The 27,429-nt window shown below is 42.9% G+C and overlaps 1 protein-coding gene across 2 annotated transcripts in view; it reads right to left on the bottom strand.

Moving 5' to 3' along the window:
• Positions 1-26,628, bottom strand: part of TTC1 (tetratricopeptide repeat domain 1) — a 43,749-nt gene extending 17,121 nt beyond the window's left edge. The window contains exons 1-4 of one of the 2 annotated variants that reach the window (XM_066343161.1): positions 26,536-26,628; positions 25,114-25,473; positions 3,338-3,398; positions 1,185-1,297 (exon numbers count right to left, since the gene is read on the bottom strand). In XM_066343161.1, the coding sequence (XP_066199258.1) occupies positions 1,185-1,297; positions 3,338-3,398; positions 25,114-25,443 (504 nt within the window). In that variant the 5' untranslated portion in view covers positions 25,444-25,473; positions 26,536-26,628. The remainder of the gene's footprint in view (positions 1-1,184; positions 1,298-3,337; positions 3,399-25,113; positions 25,474-26,535) is intronic. The other variant, XM_066343162.1, reaches the window with a different exon arrangement.
• Between the last annotated feature and the right edge of the window lie 801 nt (positions 26,629-27,429).

Genomic DNA, 27,429 nt, shown 5'->3' with positions numbered 1-27,429 from the left:
CGGTACCAAACACATGCAGCTGCACTGCTCTCTAGTCTAGTCACCCTGCCTCCAGGTCCCCAGTCCCCTGGGAACGCAAATGCCCTGAACTTCCCCTGACACCTACTTTGCATTTAACACATTGTTGACCGGCAATTTTACACAGAAGTTATCTCATGTCACTGGCTATTTTTTCGTAATTGAGTATGAAAGTGAAACAATCTAAATAAACTTCAGTATACTTTATTTATACATAATGATTTAAATGAAACTTTGTCCATATCTGCTACATATTATATTTTACACATATCGTATATTTTAGTAGTTTTTCTTGGTGTGGTATACTGTATAGCAATCACCTACGTGTAATGGTACACAACATGTTTTGCAAATATATCTGGTTTCGCTGCGCTTTCCTTTTGAAACCTAAATATCAAGTCATTTTTTTAAATGAACTGAACACGACAAAGAAAGATTTTACAATGGCCTTGATATGTACAAACTGCGAGCTGTTGGGAGACAGTCCAAGTTTAGACGCTGGACACTGTGGCTGTCCTTGTTTACCGTACCTTCGATTTTGCGGTCTCAGCCGGGAGGAGTGGGAAGAAAAGGAGCCCGCATGAGAATATAGAAGGGTGTGCTGTTTTTCGAACTTTGACTCTCAGGGTGAAGAGTTACAAACACAATAATCCTGTATTACCCTGAGTTTAAAAAACTGAAATAGCTAATGCAAGAGCAAACACGAGTTAACTCATGAGTGGTCAACAATGTGTTAAGCAACCTCTCACATCAACTGGTGGACCTTGCTCCCCATGTCCATCAACAGAAAAACCAGCGTCTCAGGAACGGGCATCTTGACACCGAGTTTTTGTGTCTCCATCTAGAAACCCAGAGGCCTGCAGCGAGCCCCTGCAGCAGTTCTAGGCCACACACTGCTAAGGTCCAGGCTCCGCTAACTGGCCTAGTTTGGTGGTGACTTTGCCAGCCTTCCTTCCACAGAAGTGTTCACTCAGCCACCCTAGTGAGGTTTGTAGTTTTCCAAAATACATTTCTATTCTCCCTGTGCCCTTTCTGTCAGGAAAAGATACAGGCTGGAAAAGGGAGGCACCAGCGTGAAGGCCCTAGGACTGCTTTTCGAGAGAAGCTATCCTACGAAACACTGCGAGATCACGCTTCTCAGAAAAGAAAAGGTCAAAGTTACATACCTGTTTCATCCTTGCAGCCGCTCTATTTGAAAACAGAATAGCCCTGTCTTTCTGGAAGCAGGATGGGCACGTCTGCAGGGCTCGACTGTAAGAACTCTCAGCTTCTGTGTACTCTGAGGATAAGGAAAAGGTGAGAAGTCACTATGATTTTATTCCTGAGAGGATCAAAGTCACAGGATCTGAGAGTGCATAGCCTTCTGCTCACAGGACAAAGGTCCCCAACAGAACGCTCTCGATATTCAGCTTCCAGTCAGCTTCTCAATTTCGGGAAGAGTTATGAAGGGGGGTTTGGGAACGGGACAGATGGAAGAGACCGAATTCTGGGATTAATGCATACAAAAATCCTATGTGCATATTTTCTTTCTTTATTCTTTTTTATGGCAGAGACAGAGAGAGAGAGGGACAGATAGGGACAGACAGGAAGGAAGAGAGATGAGAAATATCAATTCTTTGTTGCGGCTCCTAGTTGTTCATTGATTGCTTTCTCACATGTGCCTTGACTGGGGGGCTATAGCAGACCAAGTAACCCCTTGCTCGAGCCAGCGACCTTGGTCCAAGCTGGTGAGCCTTGCTCAAACCTGATGAGCCTGTGCTCAAGCTGGCAACCTCAGGGTCTCGAACCTGGGTCCTCCGCGTCCCAGTCCAACGCTCTATCCACTGCATCACCACCTGGTCAGGACTATGTGCATATTTTCAATAAAGATACTGTGTTTTCATAGTCATTCTGGCTAGAATTGCTTCCATGAAATGTTTGGAGAAACATTCTTTTTGAGCTAATAGCAACAATGCAAACATCAGCAGTTGACTGAAGACCTTAAAAGAGAAAATGGTGCCTGACCTGTGGTGGCGCAGTGGATAAAGTGTCGACCTGGAAATGCTGAGGTCGCCGGTTCAAAACCCTGGGCTTGCCTGGTCAAGGCACATATGGGAGTTGATTCTTCCAGCTCCTCCCCCGCTTCTCTCTCTCTGTCTCTCCTCTCTCTCTCTCCCTCTGTCTCTCCCTCTCCTCTCTAAAATGAATAATAATAAAAAAAAAAAAAAACAAAAAAAAAAAACAAAAGAGAAAATGGTGATAAATTTATATACTGGCACACACAGAATGATGGTCAGGGTTCTAAATCACCCATTCACACTTTTTCAGGTTGGAAATATTTAATACTAAAATACAGAAAGGTATGTTTTCAAAGTTAGAACCAGCCTGACCAGGCGGTGGCGCAGTGGATAGAGCGTCGGACTGGGATGCTGAGGACCCAGGTTCGAGACCCTGAGGTCACTAGCTTGAGCAAGGGGTTATTCGATCTGCTGAAGGCCCGTGGTCAAGGCACATATGAGAAAGCAATCAATGAACAACTAAGGTGTCACAACGAAAAACTAATGATTGATGTTTCTCATCTCTCCGTTCTTGTTTGTCCCCGTCTATCCCTCTCTCTGACTGTCAAAAAACAAACAAACAAACAAAAAACCCATTATTTATTTATTTGTAGCACAAAAGAAGTGATGGATGCTAAACCAGGATATAAGAAAAATTTAAACCTGAGCATAACGTGGGGAAAATGCTACTATGCTTAGATCCTTAAAGCATCTATACTTTAAGATATGACGAAGGATACCCTAAGATCAAATGGTTCCCCCAAATTCTCAGAAAGAACCCGACGTATCCCCAAGCATGTGTAGAAAACCTGGAAGGACATAAGGAGCAACTCTGTACAGTATGAAGAGCATCTCAGAGAAAGGTTCAGCAAAAAGCCTCCCGTGGGCAGTGCTGGAACTATCGGCTGGTGTTTACAGCATTATTACAAAGCGAGGAATGGGGCCCTGTTTTTACAGAATGCAGCAGAGAACATTGAACATTCCAGGTTCAAGTTGTCCAAAGCAATGGCTGAAGAGTTTGCCTCCCAGTTTCTGGATTTATAGATAGTGGATTACAGAAGAGAACTGCGCCTGTGCCAAGAGACACATGGGAGCTGGCCACTGCCAGCTGAGAACCATTTGAACTTGGTAAAAAACAAAATTCCAAGGCACTGGGAGGCGATGCTGTATTGTGAGCAGTTTATTTGCTAGTTGTTTCCAAATGTTCTTTGGGCTTTGTCCACAGACTCGACGAAAGAAAGAGTCCAGATGACCGGACGGCAGTGCTGAGATAGGCTGCTTACCTCCTTTCTTAAACTGCTCATTTCCCTCCTCCTTCAGGCCAGTGCTCTCTTCTCTTCTTTTCTACAAGAGACCAGAGAATCACAGAATTCATCACTGTACGGTTTTGAGTGGATGAAAAGGTCAGTTTTCTTTACCCATCGGGCTATGTAACAGGCAGCAGCTTGACTTTCGAAAACTGGGTCAGTTTTATCTAAATCTCCAACAGATACAGAGAAAAACACATAATCGTCTGGCTAATCATCAGTCGCATTCTTGATTGTGTTTAAAACACAAAACCGGCCCTGGCCGGTTGGCTCAGCGGTAGAGCGTCGGCCTAGCGTGCGGAGGACCCGGGTTCGATTCCCGGCCAGGGCACACAGGAGAAGCGCCCATTTGCTTCTCCACCCCTCCGCCGTGCTTTCCCTCTCTGTCTCTCTCTTCCCCTCCCGCAGCCAAGGCTCCATTGGAGCAAAGATGGCCCGGGCGCTGGGGATGGCTCTGTGGCCTCTGCCCCAGGCGCTAGAGTGGCTCTGGTCGCAACATGGCGACGCCCAGGATGGGCAGAGCATCGCCCCCTGGTGGGCAGAGCGTCGCCCCTGGTGGGCGTGCCGGGTGGATCCCGGTCGGGCGCATGCGGGAGTCTGTCTGACTGTCTCTCCCTGTTTCTAGCTTCAGAAAAATGAAAAAAAAATAAATAAATAAAAAATAAAAAATAAAACACAAAACCTAGGTTTCCCGTTTATATCTTGTGCATGGAATGGTAATATGGGTATCATTTAATTTTTCCTCAAACTGAAACTAAACATACTCACTGGTATACAAACCACTGAATTAAAATTCTGGATCTGCTACTTATTAATCGTCTGGCCTTCAACAACTTCCAGATCTTTCTGAGCCTTCTTCCCATCATCTAAAAAATGAGGCTTTAGTATTTCTATGGATTAATGTGATACAGACATAAAGCTCCCAATACAGTGATGAGAATATAAGGGCTCAATAAATATGAGCTAGGATTCCTCTGTCAGTATGTAATTTAACATGTATTTTGCCACAATTGTGGTGTGTGTCATCAAGGAGACAGGTCTGGGGGCAGAGTGCATTATGGGGGTGCGCCGTGTCTGCGGGATCAGGGCAGCATCTGGGAGCAGGCTAACACAAGGGAATCTGAAGAAACCCAGAAAAACGAATCTCCCTTTTCTCAGCTTCTTCTAACACCTCAGAAAAGCACACAGACGGCCAAGCACACATCACACTCAGAGGCAGTTGAGAGCTGTCCTGCAGAGCAGGGACGGCGCTGCCCACTGGGCTTCAGCCCGGAGCATCTCAGCAGTGCGGCCGGCACAGGCAGACCCGGCACGAGTGGCTCCTGCCTACCACCTCTGGACAGTTGTCTTTAAAAACAGAACAGAACAAAACAACAGCAGAATCTCTTTCATCCTTGAAGCTTCTGACTAAATAAAAGTTTCAAAAGGGAGGAACTACAGTTAGCAGGGTGTTTCATGCACAGGAGGCCTGGAGCTTCAACAACTGGTACTCTTAAGATTTGGAACCAAAGTAAAAATACTATGTCTCCAGGATTTGTCAATATGCTGTTGGGTGCTCCCCGAATGCCTTATTATTCTGCCCTGGATGAAACACAACACTTAACAAATCTCAATAATGCAACTAAATAGGTAGGCAGAAACAATCTAATTTTTATGGTATCTGCTATGTGCCGGAAGCACAGGAGATAGACTAATGCACTTTAAGATACAGCATATCTGAAGGTCTATTCTAAGGGAGTAGAGAAAAAAAAATACTTGCTGACCGTGGGAACCAAACATAAGAATGCATCCACATTTACCTAGTACTACCCAGGACGAGGTTAGGTGTTGGATCCTAATGTTCTCTATTGTGCTGAGTAGCATTTTTGGATGCAGAAATGGGAAGCCTAAAATAATAAGCTTAGAAAACAGGCAGCACTCAAGGAAGCTCCGTTAAGAAGCAAGAAGACATGAAGTATCTACTGGTGGAAGAGTCTGTCCAAGATAGGCTTGTAATAGTAGCAGGGAAGTCCTAATCATCTCTCTTTCTTTGCGCACCCAGATTCGAAGCCTCGATCAGAAGCATCCAATGAGCCATGTGTAGGACACATGCCTCGGCTGTCAGAACGGAGCAAGGGACATGGAGTACAATCACTCAACAAGACTGTAACAGGAAAATTCCTCCACTCATGAAGGGGAGGGGGAGTGTTAGATGTGTAAGTCAAGAAAACCCCACAATAAATCGAGTTAAAAGTTATTTTAACCCGGAATAGCCAAAGCAGCCTTGAAAAAGAACAACAATCCTGAAGGCATCAGGCTGCCTGATTTCAAACTTTATTACAAAGTTATAGTAATTAAAACAGTGTAATACGACCCTGGCTGTTTGGCTCAGTGGACGAGCTTTGGCTTGGTGTATGGACATCCCAAGTTCGATTTCCAGTCAGAGCACACATGAGAAGCGACCATCTGCTTCTCTTCCTCCCTTCCTCTGCCCCTTTTCTCTCCTTCTTCCCCTCCCGCAGCCAGTGGCTTGACTGATTCAAGCGTTCGCCCTAGGCGCTGAGGATGTTAGCTCAGTTGATTCGAGCATCAGGCCCCAGACAGGGGTTGCCAGGTGGTTCCCATTTGGGGCGCATGCGTGAGTCCGTCTATCTCTCCTCCTCTCACTTAAAAAAAACAAAACAAAAAAATAGTATAATATAGGAATAAAAACAGATACAGATTCATGAAATAGTAGAGCCCAGAAATAAACCCAGGCATAAATGGTCAATTAATTTATGACAAAGGAACCAAGAATATGCAATGGGGAAAAGACAATGTCTTCAATAAACGGTGCTGGAAAAACTGGACAGCCACATGGAAAAGGAGGAAACCGGGCCGCTATCTTACACCACACACAAACACGACCCCAGAATGCACTGAAGACTGAACGTTATACTGAAACCCATAAACTCCCAGAAGAAAACAGAGGCAGTAAGCTCCTAAACAGAGGTCTTGGTATTGATTTTCTGAATCTGACACCAAAAGGAAAGCCAACAAAAGCCAAAATAAATAAGTGGGCCTACATCAAACTATAAGCTTCTGCACAGCAAAGGAAAACATCAACAAAATGAAAAGGCAACCTACTGAATAGGAGAAAATATCTGCAAATCATATATCTGGTATGGGGTTAATAGCTAAAATATATTTTTAAAAACTCATACAACTTAAAGGCGAAAAAAAGGGGGGGCTAAATAATGGGCAGAGGACCTGAACAGACATTTTCCCAAGGAAGACCCACAGATGGCCAACAGATACATGAAAAGATGTTCAGTGTCATTGTTATTAGGAAAATGCAAACCAAAACCACAGTGAGGTATCATCTCCCATCTGTTAGAATGGCTATCATCAAAAGGACAAGTGCTTGGAGAGATGTGGAGAAAAGGGAACCGTCTCCCACTGCTGAGGATTACACTGGGCAGCCAGGCCACTACGGAGAACAGTACCACATTCCTCAGAGGTTAGCAGGACTACCACATGACCCAGCAAACTTCTGAGTGTCTACATCAAAAAACTGAAAACACTTATTCATAAAGAGATATATATCCCTATGTTTACTGCAATATTATTTACAAAAGCCATGAAATAGAAACCTATTTGTCCAATGACAGATGACTGGATAAAGACGTGGAACGTGTGTGTGTGTGTATGTGTGTGTGTGTGTGTGTATGTGTGTGTGTGTGTGTGTACACACATGTATGACCTGTGGTGGCACAACGATAAAGTGTGGACCTGGTTCAAAACCCCGGTTTGCCTGGTCAAGGCACATATGAAAAGCAACTACTGAGTTGATACTCTCCCATTTCTCTCTTTCCCTCTCTCTAAAAAAAATCACACACACACACACACACACACACACACACACACGAATACTACTAAAAAAAAATCACACACACACACACAAATACTACGCAGCCATAAAAAGATGAAACATTGCCATCTGCAACAACCTTGAGTATTAAGCCAAGTGAAAGAAGTCAGATGGAAAAAGACAAGAACTGCATGATTTCACTCATATGTGGGATACGAAACAAAAAGTAACAAATGAGCAAACAAAACAAAACAACAGAATGCTGGTTACCAGAGGGGAAGGAAATAGGCCAAAGGCGAAGGGGATAAAGGAGTCAAACACATGAATGGCACGGGAAGGGAACCAGACTGGGTGGTAGAGCACACAGACGGTGACTCACAATGCTGTGCATTCGAAATATAACATTTATATAAATATAATGTTATTAGCTAGTTATCTCAATACATTTTAAAATTACAAAACCATTTCAATTAAGGTAAAAATAAAACCCTGTAAATATTGGTGAATGCATTCCATTACTTTTAAATTCACACACACTCACCACGCATCACTGTCCAATAAAGTTCTAATAGTGAAATGAATAGATGGTTTCACATTAGAAAATCTACCCATGCAAGGTAACTTGTTAATAAGTTAAGAGAAAATTATATGATGCCACGAATAAATGCATCACAGGTCTTAAAAGTCTTTAATATTTTTTTTAAAAGTTATTTCAAAAGCAAAAATTCTTTATAGAGAAGGGCAACTGATCAAGTTCATAGAGTTTAATGTCCATCTGTTAAGAAGTTTCAATCTCCTCTACTTGAACTCGAACTTCAAGCCACTTTTGATCTATAATTATAGATCTGTTCTCCAGTGCCAACGCATCAGGAATGCTCTATGACCACAGATGAATCACTCAGCCTCCACCTCAGGCTTTTGTGAAGTTTGTGTGCGTGCATGTGTGTTAAGAGTTTAATCATTCTTTAGCAAATTAGACCATTAAGACCCCAACGGGCAAAGCCTAGATCCAGAGTACACCCAGAAGGAGTTACTGATTAAGGGTCGACCCGAGCAGTCAGCCCAAGAAAAGCTCATGGTGTCTCCATAACTAGGACTAAAAGTTGAACTGGCAAAGAGAAGGGCTCCAGAACATATTTCTAAGGCCAATTATTCTCAGGAAGGCACTTTATTTTTCCAGCCGATCAACCACAAGTTGGTGGGGTGACCCATTAAGCAGTCAACACCGGAAAGGAGCTGCTGCTTCCACAGATTGTGTAAACTGAGGATTAATGCAATTATCAATATCAGGCTGAACATCTCCTTGGAAACAGCTAAAAATAGCACTTTGAAGAGAAAGCTGCACTGTCTCCCAGCTGCGCCAAGACTAACTTGATCCCAGTACAAGGACTAGGGTTTATCCTGCTGCTGGAGCACAGTCTTTCTCCCAAGGATGGCACGCACACTGTGTAATGTTATTGGAATCCAAGGACAGATTTTATGGCGTATGCGTCTTCCTTCCCATGCGAGGCGCCAGGAGCAGCCACGCACATGAGGGCTCCCAGGCTGCAGCAGGGCCGGGCTCGGGTCTAATGTGGTTAGGAGCCGGCTCACAGGCCTCAGCAATGCCTTACACATTCCAGAGAGGCCTCACAGGGAAGCATCTGCTCTAGAGTTTATTTCCGTAACAGTGGGAACCAAAGAGCTTCACAGGGCTCCCTCCTCCCCATCACTGAGAGCTCGGGGGAACTAGTGACATCATTCTGCATTATAAAATCATCACAGGAACTGCTAAGGAAAACCCCAGACAGACAATGTCCTTGAATAATGCAGTTTGTTTCAACAGTTATTAACACAACTACAAACTTCTCAGACTGGTATTCAAAGTTCAATATAACCTATACCAGTATAGCATTTCATTGCTTAAAATCTGCTGTCACATGCATTAGCTCATTTGCTTTTCAAGACAATTCTACAAGGGGGACATGAGGGTATTTATCCATGTCACATGGAAGAAAATCAAGATTCAGCAAGCTCTCGTCTTTACATACCACATGAATTTCTATTCCAACCTGTTACTACCCAACACAAGTCCTCTCTTCTAGACGTCTGATCTCGACTTTCAAAACTCTCTGTAGTCTTCACTCCATTCTTCTGCTTACGTGAGGAATGCCCCGTTTCTCTTCTGTGTCTTCCTCCCAACCGTCCCAACCTAATTCCCTATTTTAGGAGGCTAGCACAAACCGCACCTCCCCTCGGGGCCCCACAAGCCGCACCTCCCCTCGGGGCCCCACAAGCCGCACCTCCCCTCGGGGCCCCACAAGCCGCACCTCCCCTCGGGGTCCCCGCTCTCCTCCGCCCCCACAGGCTCTTCCTTCAAGTGCAGACCACGCAATGCCTCTAACCTGGGGATTCAATTCTGCCTCAAAGGTTATTTTATTTTTATTTTAGATTTTATTTACTGATTGTAATAAGAGGAGGGAGAGAGAGAAAGAGTGGGAAGCATCAACTTGTAGTAGTTACTTTTAATAAGTGCCTTGACCGAGCAAGCCCAGGGTTTCAAACTAGCAACCTCAGCATTCCAGGCTGACGCCTTATCCACTGCGCCACCACAGGTCAGGCCTCAAAGGTTATTTTTAAAAAAACTATAAAATAATAAAAGCACTAAAAAAAGTTTGGGATGGTACTGAATGCTTAAATGGTTTCATGAATTATAAAGCACTGCACAGTTCTTAGGATGTCAAGGCCTCTTCTGACTACGCCCTTCCTCCCATGGGGGCTTCCAGAACCCTCCAGGAATCCCTGCCTACGCCAGCCTAGCCACTTCCAGGGTCTGCATGGGCCTTTGCCTCCGTCTGTCCCCCTACAGGTGGGCTTTGCTACAGATGCACATTATGTTCCCGGGGCGATACTTTGTACTCTGCCTGTCCCAGACCTGGAATTAGCCACTGCTCCAAAGAGTTCTGAATCTTTTAGTGGGAAATGGTATTTAGAAGCCAAGATCTGGGTGCTAGTATATTCACTGTTATTAGGAAGTCAATGTTTGTAGGCCCTCTTGAGAGAAGAAACCCAGAAAGCATATCTTAAACAGAAAAAACAAAAATCTCATGAGTCAAAGCATACAAGCAAAACCTTGCATGTATTCAGTCATACGAGTGAACACAATAGGGTTCTTCCTCACCTTCTCCCACAGTGAAAACTCTGGTTCCCAGTAACAGCAATATATTTACTCATTTGCTCTACCCTACAGTAAACAAAAAAGTTTCCAAATTACTATGTGAGTGATGAACCTACTATGTAAAGTTCAAGATTATCTCTGCAGTTTTTTCTTTAGAATATATATCCTACTAAGGGCGTAGAGCCACAGCACTGTGTCTAAACTTATGGGAATTATTTTCTCTATGGAATCAATTTAACATACTTATGTTAATATGCAATCAATTTGATATACGTGTAGCCACATTAATTTGTTTGTAATCCATTTTAAGGCTTTTTTCCTTCCTAATTATGCAATATTTGAATGTGTAAGTAACTTGCACAGTTAAAAACTCAGTACTAGGTAGGACTTCTGATGTAGCAAAGTGAGGAGGTTGCCAAATTCTCTTACCCAAATGCAAGTATAAAACTGGATAAAATGATCAAAAACAATCGAGTGCTCTGGAAATTGATCAAAGTCTTACAACAATGAGTAATACTTTTTCTTTCTTTCTTTTTTTTTTTTTTGTATTTTTCTGAAGTTGGAAACGGGGAAGCAGTCAGACAGACTCACGCATGTGCCCAACCGGGATCCACCGGCATGCCCACCAAGGGGCGATGCTCTGCCCATTTGGGGCGTCGCTCTGTTGCAACCAGAGCCATTTAGCACCTGAGGCAGAGGCCACAGAGCCATCCTCAGCGCCCAGGCCATCTTTGCTCCAATTGAGCCTTGGCTGTGGGAGGGGAAGAGAGAGATAGAGAGGAAGGAGAGGGGGAGAAGCAGATGGGCACTTCTCCTGTGTGCACTGGCCGGGAATTGAACCCGGGACTCCTGCACGCCAGGCCGACGCTCTACCACTGAGCCAACCGGCCAGGGCTCGGTGAGTAATACTTTTTCATAAAAACGACTGAACTTCAGGAGATAACCATGGAAAGCTGAGGCATACTGCTAGGGGCTGATCCCCTTCTTCCTCCAGTCATTCAGCATGTGGTTCTAACCAGCAAGGTAGTATAACTGAATAACCAATTTTACTGCTGGAGGAGGCTGACTCGATTCCAAGTAGGAGGAAGAATAATCATGCCCAGTAGTGTTGTCAGTAATGTCATCCCAGTGGCAAACAAATGGGGAAGGTAGGGGTTCCACTAATCTGCAGTCCCAGTCCTGGCCGGGCAAACAAGGGAAGCGTGCGCCAGACAGAAATGTAACAGGAAGATATAAGAAGAGCCACAGAGCCGCAGAGTAAGCTCTTCAAATAGCCTCGGCTGACTGGAGACGGTGTGCACGCTCGGGAAGAAGAGCGAGGGCAGGAGCTCCTCCCACATCCTCGTCCTTTCCGGAGCCTGTGGAGGACAACGAGGGTCCCGCTGGGGTCACACAGACCCAGTGATGGCAAGTGGAAGTCCTACTGGCTTGAGGTGTCTGAACATAATCTATGACCAGTTACTGGCTGACCACTAAGATGCACAGAAACAGGCACGACCCCAAGAAACCCAGACTTTAAAACAAAACAAGAAAATGACAAGAACAAAACCCAGCCGAGCAGAGCAATCATTAGGGGTCACATACCCCAGGGGAAATGGATTATATAGCTTAAGTCCACGTAAATTATTAAACAAACACATATACAAAAGAGCAACAACAAAAACAACTGGCAGGCCGAGGATGTCAGAATTCAGTCACTATAGTATTACTTAAATGTCCATTTCAACAAAAACTGTAAGATATACAGAGAGAAAAGTCTAACCCATGGAAAAAAGCAGTCAATAGAAACATCTGAGTATTCACAGATGTTATGCCTAGCTAAGACTTGAAAGTACACATAAATATGGTCAAAGAACTAAAGGAAATTAAGGGCTTAATTGAGAGCATGATGATAACAACTAAAAAATAGAGAACCATAATAAACAAATAGAAATTATTTTAAAAAGAAAAAAAAAACAAAGCTGAAAAGGTCAATAACTGCAATGAAAGATTCGTAGAGGGACACAACAGCAGATGTGAACTGGCATGAGAAATGAGTAAACAAAGTTGGAGCAACAGACATCCTATCTGAAGGACTAAAAACAGAAAACATGAAAAATAAATAAATAAACGAACAAAGCCCTCACAATATATGTGATGGAAATCCTAGGAGAGATAAAGGGACAGAACAAATATTTAAAGAAATAATGACTAAAATTTTTTTCGAATAATGGGTTATCTAAAAATTCAAGAAGCTCAGTGAACCCAGTTACATACATCCATATCTAGAGACATAAGAGTCAAACTCTTAAAGATGAAGACAAAATCTAAACACAACAAGGAAAAATAGAACTATTATAGCTGATTTCTCACCAGAAAAATAGAGGCCAGAGGCAGTGTGATGACATATTCAGAATGGTGCAATAATAAAAACTGTCAACCAAGACGAAGATATTTAGCAAGGCCATACCTAAAATGAAGTTCACAGGTAAAGAAAGAGGGTATTTGCTACTACCAACCCTGCCTAACCAGATATACCAGACAGTAACTCAAATCAACACGAAGAAATGAAGAGCATTAGAAATGCTAAATACATAAAAGGCTCTATAAAGGTATTATTTTTCTCTTTTAATGTCTTTAAAAGACAAAACAATAATATAAGTAGTTAGTATGACACCGTATGGTTAGGCTTACAACATATATGTTAATACAATGTATCTGATGATAGTAGCATAAATGAGGGGAGGAAATGGAGCTATACTAAAGCAAAGTGCTATCTTCTACTGGAATCACATGATTATTAAGCTAAGCTGTAACAAAGATGCATAACATAATGCATACAGCAACTACTGAGAAAACTTAGCTAAGAAGCAGTTTAAAGATTAGAAATACTAAAATGGCATACTGAAAAAATCTAACAAAGGAAGGCATAATAGTTAGAAACAGGTATTAAAAAGACAGACATGTAGAAGACAAAATGGCCGATGTAAATTCAACCATATTATTAAACACATGAAATATGAATGACCTAAAAGCACCCAATCAAACCAGAGAGTGTCAGATTGGATTTAAGAAAAACCAAACCATACTGTATACCTCAAACTAAAAATAATATTGAATGTAAAAAACTAAGTCAAAAACAAAAAATAAAGAAGATCTGAGCACATGCTGTCCGTAAGACACATTTTAGATTCAAAGAAACAAATAGGCCGATGGTAAAAGGGCAGAAAAAAATATACCATGCAAACAGTAACCATAAGAGAGGCGAGTGGCTGTCTTTATTCAGGCTGCTATCACAAATTACCACGGACTGGGTGGCTTAAAGCCAAAGCCAAAGTCTAGATACAACAAGAAACACAACAAGAAACATTTATTTCTCCCAGTTCTGGAGGCGGGGAAGTCCAAAACCAAAGTGCTGGAAGATTCGGTGTCTGGGGAGGGCCAACTTCCTGGGCTGTAAGGGGCTTCTCACTATAAGTCACGGAGCAGAATGGTCCATCCAGGGAGCTCTCTTCAACCTCTTAGTAGGGTATCAACCCCAAACACAAGAGCGCCACCTCATGATCTAATCACTTTCCAAAGGCTCTGTCTCCTAATACCATTACACAGGGAGTTAGTTTTTAACATAAAATTTTTTTGGGGGGGGGGGGGGGGCAAAAAACATTCAGTTTACAGCAATGCTTATAGTAATAGCAGACAAAATAAGCTTTATAACAATAAGCATTACTAGAGACAATGAGGAATATATTTCATGATGATAAAAGGTTCAATAAATCAGAAAAACCTAATAGTTATAAATGTATATGCAACTAACAGCAGTTATAAAATAAAATATAGCAGAATTCAAGAGAAAGTCCAACATTGTTAGAGATCTCAATACTCCATCATAAAATTACAAAATTAGAAAACACATGGAGAAATAAAACAGAAAATGTACAATTTAACACATTGTTGTAAATATACATCCACATAACTACTACTCAGAAAAGGAGAACAAAGTCAGAACCTCAGAAGATTCCCATGTGCCCCCTCCAAACTCAAAACCCCACCTCTCAAACCCCTACCCAACAGCCCCAGCTAAATACTCAATTTGTTTTTCATAAATTAAGTTGAAGGATAATTTATGGATAATTGACAGATTAGCATTCCTCTACAACAGTGTAGAATTCATTTATGCCTGCTTCCTGGGGGGAAATGTGTTCAAAAAAGATTTAAAAAAAATGTTAAAGGTTCCAAACCCCCAAAGGTATTTTGCAGTCTACACTCATGTTGACCTGTAGTTTACAAATGTATATATATGCCTTCTATCATTATTATTTTTACAGAGCTAGAGAGAGAGTCAGAAGGAACAGAGAGAGATGAGAAGTATCAATCATTATTAGTTTTTCGTTGCGACACCTTAGTTGTTCACTGACTGCTTTCTCGTATGTGCCTTGACCTGGGGACTACAGCAGACCGAGTAACCCCTTGCTCAAACCAGCGACCCTGGGTCCAAGCTGGTGAGCTTTGCTCAAACCAGAAGAGCCCGGGGGGGTCTCGAACCTGGGTCCTCCGCTCTATCCACTGCGCCACTGCCTGGTCAGGCCCTTCTATCATTATTAAGTGCTAAAAACTTGCACTGAATACATTTAAAAGTATTCTCTTAAATAATCCTGCAGTGAGCATGTGTCCAATAGACAACAGGGAGAAAGCCAAGAGGTTCACATGCACAACTTTCAGGTTATAAATGTATCAGCAGCTCTCTGCTGCCCCTTGCAGCTTTGTAAAGTAATTGCTACCGAATAAAACAGCATAAACCAGAGGTTCCCCAACTTTTTGAAGTCGGGGCGCACTTAAAATCCTACAAATAATTGTAGGCACACTATATACAAATTTCTCAGAAATGTTATAATAATTCAGTCAAATATTAAAGAAAAAATATATCAAGTCTAAGCATGCTTTTATGGTAATTAAAAAAATAAACAATGTCTGGGTATATATTTGAAAGGCAAACTCTCATTTCCTCGTCAATACATTGAAGAATTCCTCTCTTTTTACTCTTGTGTTGAGTGCAGAAAAACCCCACCATACATATCTTAACTTTACACCAAAGGATAGAAGAAACTCGCCTCCAGTCTTTCCGGGGAACATGGGAGTCCAGCACCACAGCTTAACAGCCTTTTGCAACCTAATCAGGCAAGTGAGGTGAGGGGTTGGGCAGACTGTCAGCTTACAGCCAATTCCCCACACTTCTGTCCCCCCAAAATCTAAACTCCAAAAACCCTGTTGGTTTTTTGGTCCCCTACAGGCACATATTTCTCTGGAATACCATAGGGTACACCAGTGTGCCCTGGCGCACACTTTGAGAACCACTGGCATACATTTTTAAATCAAGCATTGTCACCTAGAGATCAACCACATCTGGGTAAAAAGAAGGGTTAAAAAAAGTACATACTTGCTAAAGGGCTGGAAAATAGAGACACATGCAACAAAACTTTCTGCTTTAGTCCAATCTAGGCGGGATGAGAAAACTATACAATGAAAGGACTAGGGATACTACTGGTCCAATACATTATTCTGAAAACTCAACGAAAGCTCGAGTTCTGTTTTCTGTGAAATCAGACAGCACTTGCTTCCACAGAAAGGACAAGTCTGTTTTTCCCACAAATCACTCTTAGAAGCCCAGTAGAAGTCGGAAGCGAGGGTCTCTGGATTTAAACTGTAGTTGGAACCTGACTCTCATTAAGTCTTATTCTTCTGAGGAAACAGGACTAAGCTATGAAAAATTAATCTGGGAAATACTCCCTTGTTTCTTTTTCTTCTTTTTTTTTTGTTTTGTTTTTGTATTTTTCTGAAGTTGGAAACGGGGAGGCAGTCCGACAGACTCCCGCATGCACCTGACCGGGATCCACCCGGCACGCCCACCAGGGGGTGATGCTCTGCCCATCTGGGGCATCGCTCTGTTGCAACCAGAGCCATTCTAGAGCCTGAGGCCAAGGCCACAGAGCCATCCTCAGCGCCCGGGCCAACTTTGCTCCAATGGAGCCTTGGCTGCGGGAGGGGAAGAGAGAGACAGAGAGGAAGGAGAGGGGGAGGGGTGGAGAAGCAGATGGGCGCATCTCCTGTGTGCCCTGGCCGGGAATCGAACCCGGGATTCCTGCACGCCAGGCCAATGCTCTACCACTGAGCCAACCAGCCAGGGCCACTCCCTTGTTTCTTAAGTCAGAAAATTCTATTTCCAAACACTCATTTTCACAGAAATAAATTTTATTTTGTTACTGCTTAAATTCTGCCAAATAAGTAAGTCCTTTTTAGACCTTGAGCACAGATGAGGGTTAGAACATCCCATTAGTAACAATTCTTCTGAGGTTAGATGCAGTCAATATGACGGTGAGATCATTACTTTGTTCTGAAGTTGAGTCATCTGTGTCGGTCTGGCTCTGTCTCCCAAGTGTGGCCACAGTTCTAATATCAAAATGGCCTGAGGATGCTGGTTACCAAAGCCAGTTCCTGGCTGCCACCTCACAAGGCTGTGGTAGCAAACACTTCTCAGAGCTTGGCATGGTTAAAAAGTGGGCTCTGATTCATAGGCACAGTGAAGTCTGAGAAGCACTTAGAACAGGGGTCAGGAACCTATGGCTCGTGAGCCAGATGTGGCTCTTTTGATGGCTGCATCTGGCTCAGACAAATCTTTAATAAAAAAATAATAACGTTAAAAATATAAAATATTCTCATGTATTACAATCCATTCATTTCCTACCGCTCATGTTCATGGTTGCGGGTGGCTGGAGCCAATCACAGCTGTCCGCTGGGATAACACCAAACATTTTTTTTTTTTTTAAAGACTTTATTCAATTTCTCTTCAGAGAGGAAAGAGAGAGAGAAAGAGGGAGAGAGGGAGAGAGAGAGAGAGAGAGAGAATAGGGAGAGGAGCAGGAAGCATCAACTTCCATATGTGCCTTGACCAGGCAAGCCCAGGGCTTCAAACCGGCAACCTCCGTGTTCCAGGTTGACGCTTTATCCCACTGCACCAACACAGGTCAGGCGATAATACCAAATTTTTATTGGATAATGTGTAGTAACGTACATGGGTCATTGTATGGCTCTGACGGAATTACATTTTAAAATATGTGGCGTTCATGGCTCTCTCAGCCAAAAAGGTTCCCGACCCCTGACTTAGGTACACAAAGGGATCCTCCTTAATAAACACAGAAAACATCAAATGACACTAATCCTTCCATCAGCAGATGATCTGAAGATATACCACTAACTTCCAAATGTCCCTGGTTTAAATTCAGGATCAGAAATCTAAGGTCTCTTCCAGTTTTTAAATTCTAGGATTTCATTTAATCCCTTGTCAACAGCATTTATAAACCCAATACTGGTAAACTCTAAGAACTTAATAAATATGGCAACCTTAGTTCAAAAGGAAGCCCATTAGAAGTGAAAAGGGAAACAATAAATCATACAGATTTTCTTATGAGGTTAACAGAATATGAAGGCCACTGGAGAAAAGTTACTGAAACAACCAAGAGAATGTTCTCTGCAAGCATGCCCAATCTTACAACATGGATAACATAAAAATAACATAGTGAGGTAGCAGAAACATGGAAATCAAAAGCATTAAATAACAGAGGATTTAAGAAAAATGAGAGAGAGGTAAAGGATGGATATAAAACCTCTCTGTTTTAAACCAACACTTCAGTAATGGTTCCTGGTTAAAAATAAAACATCCTTAAAGGAACAACAATCCTTTACTTTTTCAGAATCTAAGGAAAATGTTTAATTTAAAAAGATACTATTATTTTACCCAAGCTATTGCATCAGGGCCTCATATTCATTTTGAAATATCCCCTAATTTTTGTGAGCAGTATCTATCTTGACTGAATGAGATAAAATCTCTTGACTTGTAACGCCAATTACTGGCAGTCGTGGGAATGATAACTATTCCGTTCACTCACCAGCTACACATTTAATGAAGAAAGGCTATGTGCAAGGATATGACTGTGGTCCTCAAACTTTTAGTGTGCATATAATTACCCAGGGAACTCCACTGAAGCCTAAGAACTCCACTGTGACAAGTTGCCCATAAAAGGTGATTCTCTTGCAGGATCAATACCACCACAATACAGTACATTCCATAGGTCCCAACACTACAAGCATCTTTGTGTCATAATATTATAGGAACAATTCTCATCTACCAGATCTGTCCTTCACCTCAGCCAAGCATTTCAGAATCACTTGTTTTCTAGATATAGTACATCTCAAATGTGGGTGGAAATCCCATTCTATTGGGCTGTCATATCTACATTTAGGTTTTCAAATAGTTTAGATTTGTTGCTGAAACAAACACACAGTGCTTAAGAGATTTTGCCTGTTTTTACCAAATCTTAGGCTTTCCTCTTGCTTAATTACTCTTGGTTTATGAGTTCTGCTGAGAACTGCTCTGAGCTTGGATTATCAACTCAGCCTCAGGGCAAGTCAAGTGAGCAGGAATAACACTGTGGCTACTAAGAGTCTCACGGTCCACTGACTGAGCTAGCCGCTGCCTTAGACTTTGGCTACTGATACTTGATTCTGCCCATAGAGAGACATTCAGTAATACACCGATCTCAAGGCAGCATTTCTCTTCCACATCCTCTAAGCAGTGGTCCCCAACCCCCGGGCCGCGGACCAGTGGAAGAATAACTAACTTACATTATTTCCATTTTATTTATATTTAAGTCTGAACGATGTTTTATTTTTAAAAAATGACCAGATTCCCTCTGTTACATCTGTCTAAGACTCACTCTTGATGCTTGTCTTGGTCACGTGATACATTTATCCATCCCACCCTAAAGGCTGGTCCATGAAAATATTTTCTGACATTAAACCAGTCCGTGGCCCGAAAAAGGTTGGGGACCACTGATCTAAGGTCAGCTTTATGTGCTTTTGGTAAAAACTCCATCTTGGTTGTCAAGAATCAACTTTTATTAATATTCTCAACATGGAATAACTCTTGCTGTTGATTTTTAACTTTTTTTTTTTTTTGTATTTTTCTGAAGTGAGAAGTGGGGAGGCAAAGAGACAGATTCCCGCATGCGCCTGACTGGGATCCACCTGGCACACCCACTAGGAGGTGGTGCTCTGCCCATCTGGGCCATTGCTCTGGCAACTGGAGCCATTCTAGCGCCTGAGGCAGAGGCTATAGAGCCGTCCTCAGTGCCTGGGCCAACTTTGCTCCAATGGAGCCTTGGCTGCGGGAGGGGAAGAGAAAGACAGAGGAGAAGGGGAGGGTGGAGAAGCAGATAGGCGCTTCTCCTGTGTGCCCTGGCCTGGAGTTGAACCCAGGACTTCTACACGCCGGGTTGATGCTCTACCGCTGAGTCACTCGGCCAGGGCCTTTCTTGCTGTTGATTTTAATGCAACACATGCTTACAGTAAAAAAATATTATAAAATTACATTTAAATAAATCCCACCAAGATCAGATTCCTCAACGCTACCTATTTTTCATAACTTAGTGTCGCTCCTTCTAAGCTTTTCTGTATAAACTTATTTTCACAGAGTTCTTTACTGGAAATGAATCACCACTGACTGTTCCATAACCTACCACCCTCTTGTGTGTCTCTCTGCTCTTGGTCCTCACACCGAACCCTTCCTGTGACCAAGCAACTCCAACTCTATGAGGAACACCAGGGGGTGTACTACTACACTTTAACTCGATTCTGACAGCACCTCCGTGGAAACAGCACCAGATCCCACAGGATACGGGCTCCATCCAAGATGGGCCCTACTCCACCCCCACTTCAGATGCCAACTCGAAGTCTCTCTTCCTTCTCTAGAAGTGGGGGTGGTGTGGGTGGGGCTGAAAGCTCCAACCTCTCAGCCAGACCTCCTTAGGGGCTTTCCTGAAGTCACCTTGTTAACTTAGGCGCTTGTTATGAATAAAACACACCTTTCTCTCTCATCACTTAGAAAATTCCAAGGATTTTAGGTATTCTGTACCAGGAACGGGACAAACACCAAATATATATTTCTTTTTCTTTTTTAAAGACTTTATTTATTCCATTTTTAGAGAGAAGAGAAAGAGAGAGGCAGGGGGGAAGAGAGAGAGAGAGAGAAGGGGGAGAAGCAGGAAGCATCAACTCCCATATGTGCCTTGACAGGGCAAGCCCAGGGTTTCGAACCGGCAACCTCAGCATTCCAGGTTGACGCTTTATCCACTGTGCCACCACAGGTCAGGCCCAAATATATATTTCTTATCACAAATCATACTATCACACCTGCTTAATTCATTTAACACTACATTACAGTAATTTTCCCATATCATTGCTAAGACTTAGCTCCTTTTTAATGACTTCACTCTACACTACTGCATAAATATGCCAGAAATATTTAAAGTAATGCCTTCCCTTTAACATCATTTCTAGTTTTCCAAAATTATGATGCTGCAACACACCTTTCTATACACATCTGTGCATGTCTTCAATGACTTCCTTAAAATAAATGACTAAAAGAACCAGAGGTTTGAAGCTCTGCTGTCCATGTCACCCCAATAAACTCAATAATATCTAATACAGTAGTGGTTTTCAACCTTTTTACACTTGGGGATCGGTGAAAACAGGAGAATTATTTCAGGGACCACCAAGGTAGAAATCACCCCGAGCATAAACAAATTCAACTAAAATCACTGGGTCTATAATCTTCATAGGACACCAGGGTGGGTAACTCTTTAGTGGACCGGAACGAAATTTCTGGTGGACTGGTCCACAGACTGGCAGCTGAAAAACACTGCAATGCAGTGCTCACTAGCCACATGTAACTACTTAAATTAACTAAAATAAAGTTTAAAAATTCCGTTTCTCAGCTGTACTTGCCACATTTCAAGAGCTCGACAGCCAGGTAACTGTTGAAACGTCGTACGGGATGGCCAGCGGCTGCCAGACTGGGCAGTAAATGCAGACCACGTGCATCACTGCAGAAGGGTCTACTGACAGCTGCGATTTAAAGAAAAGTACACAGAGAATCCAATACCCGTGTCCCACATAAATGACACAGCAATGTAAATTCCCAATAGGACTTCCTACATCCTCCTTTTTCAACATCAGATCAATGTTTTGATCTGATAGATGAGACATGTTTAATTTACATTTACATTATTTGGAAGGCTAAGTCTTTTCATGTTTTGGCCATTTATGCTTATTTTTGTTGTTGTTGAGCTTATTTTTGTTGTTGTTGAATTATCTGAACTCTATTTTAAGAGTCCAGTTTAAAGATACCGTTCCCAATAACCTATAAAACCTAACTGGTTTCGACAGACATGAGCAGAGGACCACAGGCCAGGCACAGAAGGCCACCAGGGCGGAGAGCCCCAGGTGCCTAGCAACGGGCAAACCTGGGAAAACAAGGACCTGGCCCCCAGCACGGCCTTTCCTCCCTTAGCTGCTCACGGGGCTTGGACCCTGATTTCACACTCCTGGTCACGGAATTGAGACTCTCCCCTGACCCTTCCTCTCCTGGCATATTGCTGGCCATGTGGCTTTAGACCAGGGGTCTCAAACTCAACTCAGCATGTGGGCCGCAGAGCAAGATCACAGCCGTTCGGCGGGCCGCACTAGGTCTACAAAAGGCAACTGTTACGCAACACTTTTCTCACTGCAGTTGAAAACAAAAAAAAATCAGTACAACAAGCACAATCATACATGCACTTTACTCAGTGTCACAAAACGACCAGAAACTGTAGTTCGCATCACAACTGCTGTTAACTAAGCTAATATCTAGCTAGGATGCTAGAGAAATGAAAAATACAAGTAGGCCCCTAGGCTTACTTAATTTTATCCAAAATATTTTGAACTTCGTGGATTAGTCTGCGGGCCGCACAAAATTGTTCGGTGGGCCGCAAGTTTAAGACCCCTGCTTTAGACCCTCTTGGAGAAGGAACAAACAGGAAAGCTAAAGAAAGCACTTAAGTATTAACCCCCAGAGATAACATCTAGGCTTCAAGTTGTGTTTCAGCTCTAGGCCCAGAAAAGCAGCAAAACCAGACAAAGAAAAGCCACAGCCGACCTCAGGACTAGCTGCACTGACTTATGACCCCTTGCCTTGGCATGGCACCGCCCAATCAGCGAAGAGCCCTGAAAGAACACACCGGCAAAGCTGATGAATATTCTATTGAGATCCTCCCCGGGACCTCCCTCAGATCTCCACCCTCTTTCTCCTATGCTCTAAGGCACCCCAAGAGACTTGTGACCAGGGAACCAGGGGCCCGCTCGTCCTGGGCTGACCCCTGACCCTGTCCCCTTTTCTTTATTCCTGCACAGCCAATAAATTCGTCCTTTACTTGCTGCATTTTGTCTCTTGAATTTTTTCTCTCCAGACGACAATAATGGAGGTCCCGTCTCACCCCTGTAGCATAACCATAGGTGCTGCAAAGAGGCATTTCTTCAACTGTTTTTGCTGGTTTACTACTAATAATTTCACAAAGATATTTATCAAAACAGCATAAAAATAACTAACAGAGTGGTACCATAGTTAGCTAAGGGGAGTCTGAACTCTCACAGGTTGTTTTCTTACAGCAGTTAGATTTACATTTCTATAAAATAACAATGGCTATCGGTGCAGCACAGTATTTCCAGGAGATATTGTTACAAACTTTCAAACTAAGCTATAAAAACATGGCTTCATATATAAAATATAAAACGCTCATATTGTAAAAGTGACTGTGTCTAGACGGAAGCCCGGAACAAGAAAAACCAACCCGTGGGATAGGAACCAGAACAGTGGTTCCCTGGGCTGGTGGGTCGGGAAAAGGAATGAATGGTCCGACACAGAGGGAGCTTCTGGCAGGATGGAAATGTTTTCTTTTTTTACAGGGACAGAGAGAGAGTGAAAGAGAGGGATAGACAGGGACAAACAGGAACGGAGAGAGATGAGAAGCATCAATCATCGGTTTTTCGTTGCGACACCTTAGTTGTTCATTGATTGCTTTCTCATATGTGCCTTGACCGCGGGCCTTCAGCAGACCGAGTAATGCCTTGCTCGAGCCAGCGACCTTGGGTCCAAGCTGGTGAGCTTTTGCTCAAACCAGATGAGCCTGTGCTCAAGCTGGTGACCTCAGGGTCTCGAATCTGTGTCCTCAGCTTCCCAGTCTGACACTCTATCCACTGTGCCACCACCTGGTCAGGTAGAAATGTTTTCTTGATAGAGGTGTGAGTTACATAGGTGTATACAGCTGTCAAAACTCAATGAATTGTACACATTAGAACATAAAGTTTTACCATATGTAAATTATCTCAATTTTTAAAAGTTCAACAATATTATTCTCTTCAGAATATTCACTTTAAATAGGCAATACAAATATTTTTAAATATTTCTAGAACTTACAATGTGATTTTCTGGTTGAGACAAAAAATTTTTTGCTAAATTGGCAACTGAGTGCAGGCTATGTATAATACTTGAGCCAAACCACTGAACTGTCAAACCGATGACACTGTAGAAAATTCACTATAATATCAGGACAAAATACATTAAGGCATCAGAAAAGCGTTGCTACCATTTAACACAGGCGTTTTTCTAAAAAGCCTGCACCAGTGATATGAAAGCTCAACCACTCACATTCCGGAAAACCATTTCCCTAATGTTATCAAACAGCACGTGATTTAATTTTCTGAGCCATTTCTGCTGACGTGCTTTGTCAACCTGGCTTGTTCTGGCCCTCTACCTTCCTCCTCTGGTGGCACACACCAGCACAAAAGCCGACACGTGATTTAACAGTGACAAGTGACCAAGAGAAGATGCTCCTCCCTCTCCGGCTACTGCCCGGCTCCCACTGTCACTGCACAGTGATCATCTCAGCCCATCATCAATCTATCAACCTGTTCAACGAGTGAGCTCCTCAGAGGCTAACCTACAAATCTTGCTCAGGTTCTTCCCAGACAAAGTCAAGTACTATGGTAACTCTTCAAACCCCCGATTATGAGATCAGAAGTATGTGGAGGACAGACACCAAGACCTGTGTCTCCAAAAGTGAAAGCTTGCCCGGTTAATGGGGCCCCGAGGCCAAGAAGCAGGAAGGCGTACGTTTTATTAATTATTAATTTATCGGCTCTGTAGAAAAACAGCTAATTTTGCTATTAAATTCTACATTATATTTCTTTTGGCTTTGTAATCAAACAGATCTGGGTTTGATAATCAGTTCTGACATTTATTAGATGTGTGATCTTGGGCAAGTTATTTGACTGCTCTACACTCTGTTCTCTTACGAGGAATGCTAAGTTTGCTTCATAAGGCGTGTTGTAAAGATTAAGTGAAAATACAAGTAATATTTTAAGCTTAGTGGCTGGCACTCTATAGGTGCTTAGATTCTAGCTACCATCATACACAATTCTGTTCCTTGAGAATGCTGTGTAAATGACACGAGCCTCAGTCACTACCCTCTGTAACCAAACCACCACCAGGCAGTCATTGTTTTTGCCAACAAGGGACTAACATAACAGGCAGCATTCCATATCTGACAAGACAATGTCCATTTATTACATGAATATCAGCAGCCAAGCATAGATAAGGTCACAAAAAAGCTAGAAGGTCTATATACAAGTTAGAAAATAGTTATAGAATCAACATAAGAAATCAAAGTTCACAGAAAAAAAAAAAGGAAATCTTTTTGCTAAGGAGACACACTCTATGCTGCACTTCTAAAACAATAAAGACACAAATGAGCAAGCTATTCTTAACCACAGACAAAGCAATCTATGACAGTGTCAGCCACATTCATCCACCTTAAGAAGCAGTTTATGCGGTGGATTATGCACAATAAATCAAATATTTACCTGTTTCTCTTCATCTGGCATGTTTTTTTCTAGTTCTATTAGGTATTCTTCATCGAGTTCAGAGGAATTCACATCCTCATCAGGTTTGTTCTCAACCTTGCCCACTCCTGGTTCCTCCTCAAAGGAGGCACTACAGTCATGAAAATGCTCCTCTTCTCCCTGGTCCTCCTGGGGATGGGATTCAACATCCCTGGGCAGCTTGCTCGGGGGCTGGTGATCTTTGGGATTAGAGACCGGAGGGCTAGCACACTCTGCTTCCTGGGGATCTGTGACTTTCAAGCCATTGAACAGATCCTCTGGGACCCTACAGTCTTCTGACTTCTCCCCCATGCTGAGTCAGCGAGGGAGGAGAAGCTGGCTCTGGGAAAAGAGAAAACATGCTAAGTAATGGTGCTTAGATTAGAAACAATCCTATGACATTTAAACAACCTTCTGCACCAAAGCTCAAAACACTCCCTAACTTCCTTTCATTAGAATTCATTATAGAAAAATAGGTCATCATAAGCCCATAATTAATGCCAAATGTCATTTTAACTGATATCCATTAAAGAACTTCCTTTTAGCCCTCAGAACTTCCGATAAGTGACAAAAGAGACCAATTTTAACGTGACTGCTTGCATTTAACTTTCCACTGCTTGCATATTGTCGGGATAGCAAAAAAAAAAAAAAAAAAAAAAAAAAAGGCAGAAGCTAAAAACAATAGCAAGATAAAAGAAGTGACTCTAACCTTTATTCGAATAGATTTATAACGAATAGCCAGGTCCCAAATTAGAAAATACGCCCTACTTTTCTGCACCACCAAACAAAGGTCAAGAATAAGTTTCTTGTGGAGCTCAAAATGCAATCCGCGTCCAGTAATCATCACCTTCACCCAGATCCGTGAGACAGAGCCCATCCAAGTTACAGCGGAAGGGGAGCCCTGGCGCAGGTGATCCAAACCAGGCACTAAGTAAGAGTGGTTCTCAACCCCACCTGCACAACGTGACACCTGGGACGCTTAAGCCCAAATCTTCTCCAGTGTTTGATGTATTAGTCTGGCGTTGGGTTAGGCAGGGCTACTGTGTTTTTAAAAAGGCGTCCCAGGTGACGCTAATGAGCAGCCAACTGAGAACCACTGCGGAGAAGCTGAGTCAGACCGTCACAGCCTGACACCTCTGGTCGCAGTAACACCACGACAACGACCCCAGTATTGCACCAAGAGCCCGAATTCGCCCCAGCTGGTCCCAAGCAAACTTAAAACAGCAAGGTCTTCACAGCAAGACTTCGCTTACACAATGTTTTGTTCCTCCCCGCGCCCGTGGGAGAACTGGGAGAACGCAGGAGTGAAGGCTCCCGGATTAAAAAGAGACCACCCCGCGTTTCCCAACAGTTCGTCCCCTACCTGCCTCCCTCACCACCACCTACAAAGACCCAGGTGCCTACCCACAGTTCCGCGGACCCTCACTTCTTCACCTTTCGGAGCTTCTGAGATCCTCTCCTTCCGCTCAGTGAAAGTGCATTTCCTTCGGCGCCGACCAATAGCGTCACTGTTGACAGAGCATTCTGGGAAATGTAATGGAACGTCGCTGTGTGACGTCACGTGCGGACAGAAATATAGATGACGGCTGCCATATTGGGTTACGGCAACAGTCCGCGTTAGCGCGTAGAAAAAAAAGGGAGAAAGGCTATGTCTCCGGTGTTCCTTTAATTCCTTCACTGTGCCTTTTCTCGTCCTAGCAATGTATAGAGGAATCCTGAAGCGTAAACCTTGTCCAAAAATAAACTCTTTCCTCTGATGAGCCTTTCAAGGGCTCCTAACAGCTTTCATCATAGTGCAGGTTATTTGCCTTTTCTATACTCAGCTAGCTCATCATTGACAGTGGAGTTTTCCAGGGGCTACGTGTCTTGTGAAAGAACAATGCACCGAATGCAGATGGAGCTAGGGGAATCCAGCTGTCTTCCATTAAGCCAGAGATTCGCAAAAAAACGGAAAATGGTGCCACTCTTCACTGCATATAGTATTTTGTTTTGAAAAATGTATTTATAACATAAAAGATGTTAGCATACAATAAGTGTAGTGTTAACTTAAATTTTAGTATTAACTCAATTAAGTTCTAATCTCTAACAGTATATATTGGTCAGTATAACTCAGATCAACTAAAGCTTTTGGTGGACCCCAATAATATTTAAGAGAGTTAAAGGGGTCCTGAAACCAAAAGCAAACTGTTGCCCTATACGTTCAAGAAATGTTTATTAGACCCCGGGCATTGAGCTGGGAATTCAGAGTTGAGATATCCCTTCGGGTCGCCAGACAGGTAACCCCAAGGGCAGAATTGA

The sequence above is a fragment of the Saccopteryx leptura genome, chromosome 6 (genome assembly GCF_036850995.1).
Source record: "Saccopteryx leptura isolate mSacLep1 chromosome 6, mSacLep1_pri_phased_curated, whole genome shotgun sequence".
Taxonomy (NCBI): domain Eukaryota; kingdom Metazoa; phylum Chordata; class Mammalia; order Chiroptera; family Emballonuridae; genus Saccopteryx; species Saccopteryx leptura.
The sequence above is the reverse complement of the archived record's forward strand: the minus strand, read 5'-3'. Positions and strand labels throughout refer to the sequence as shown.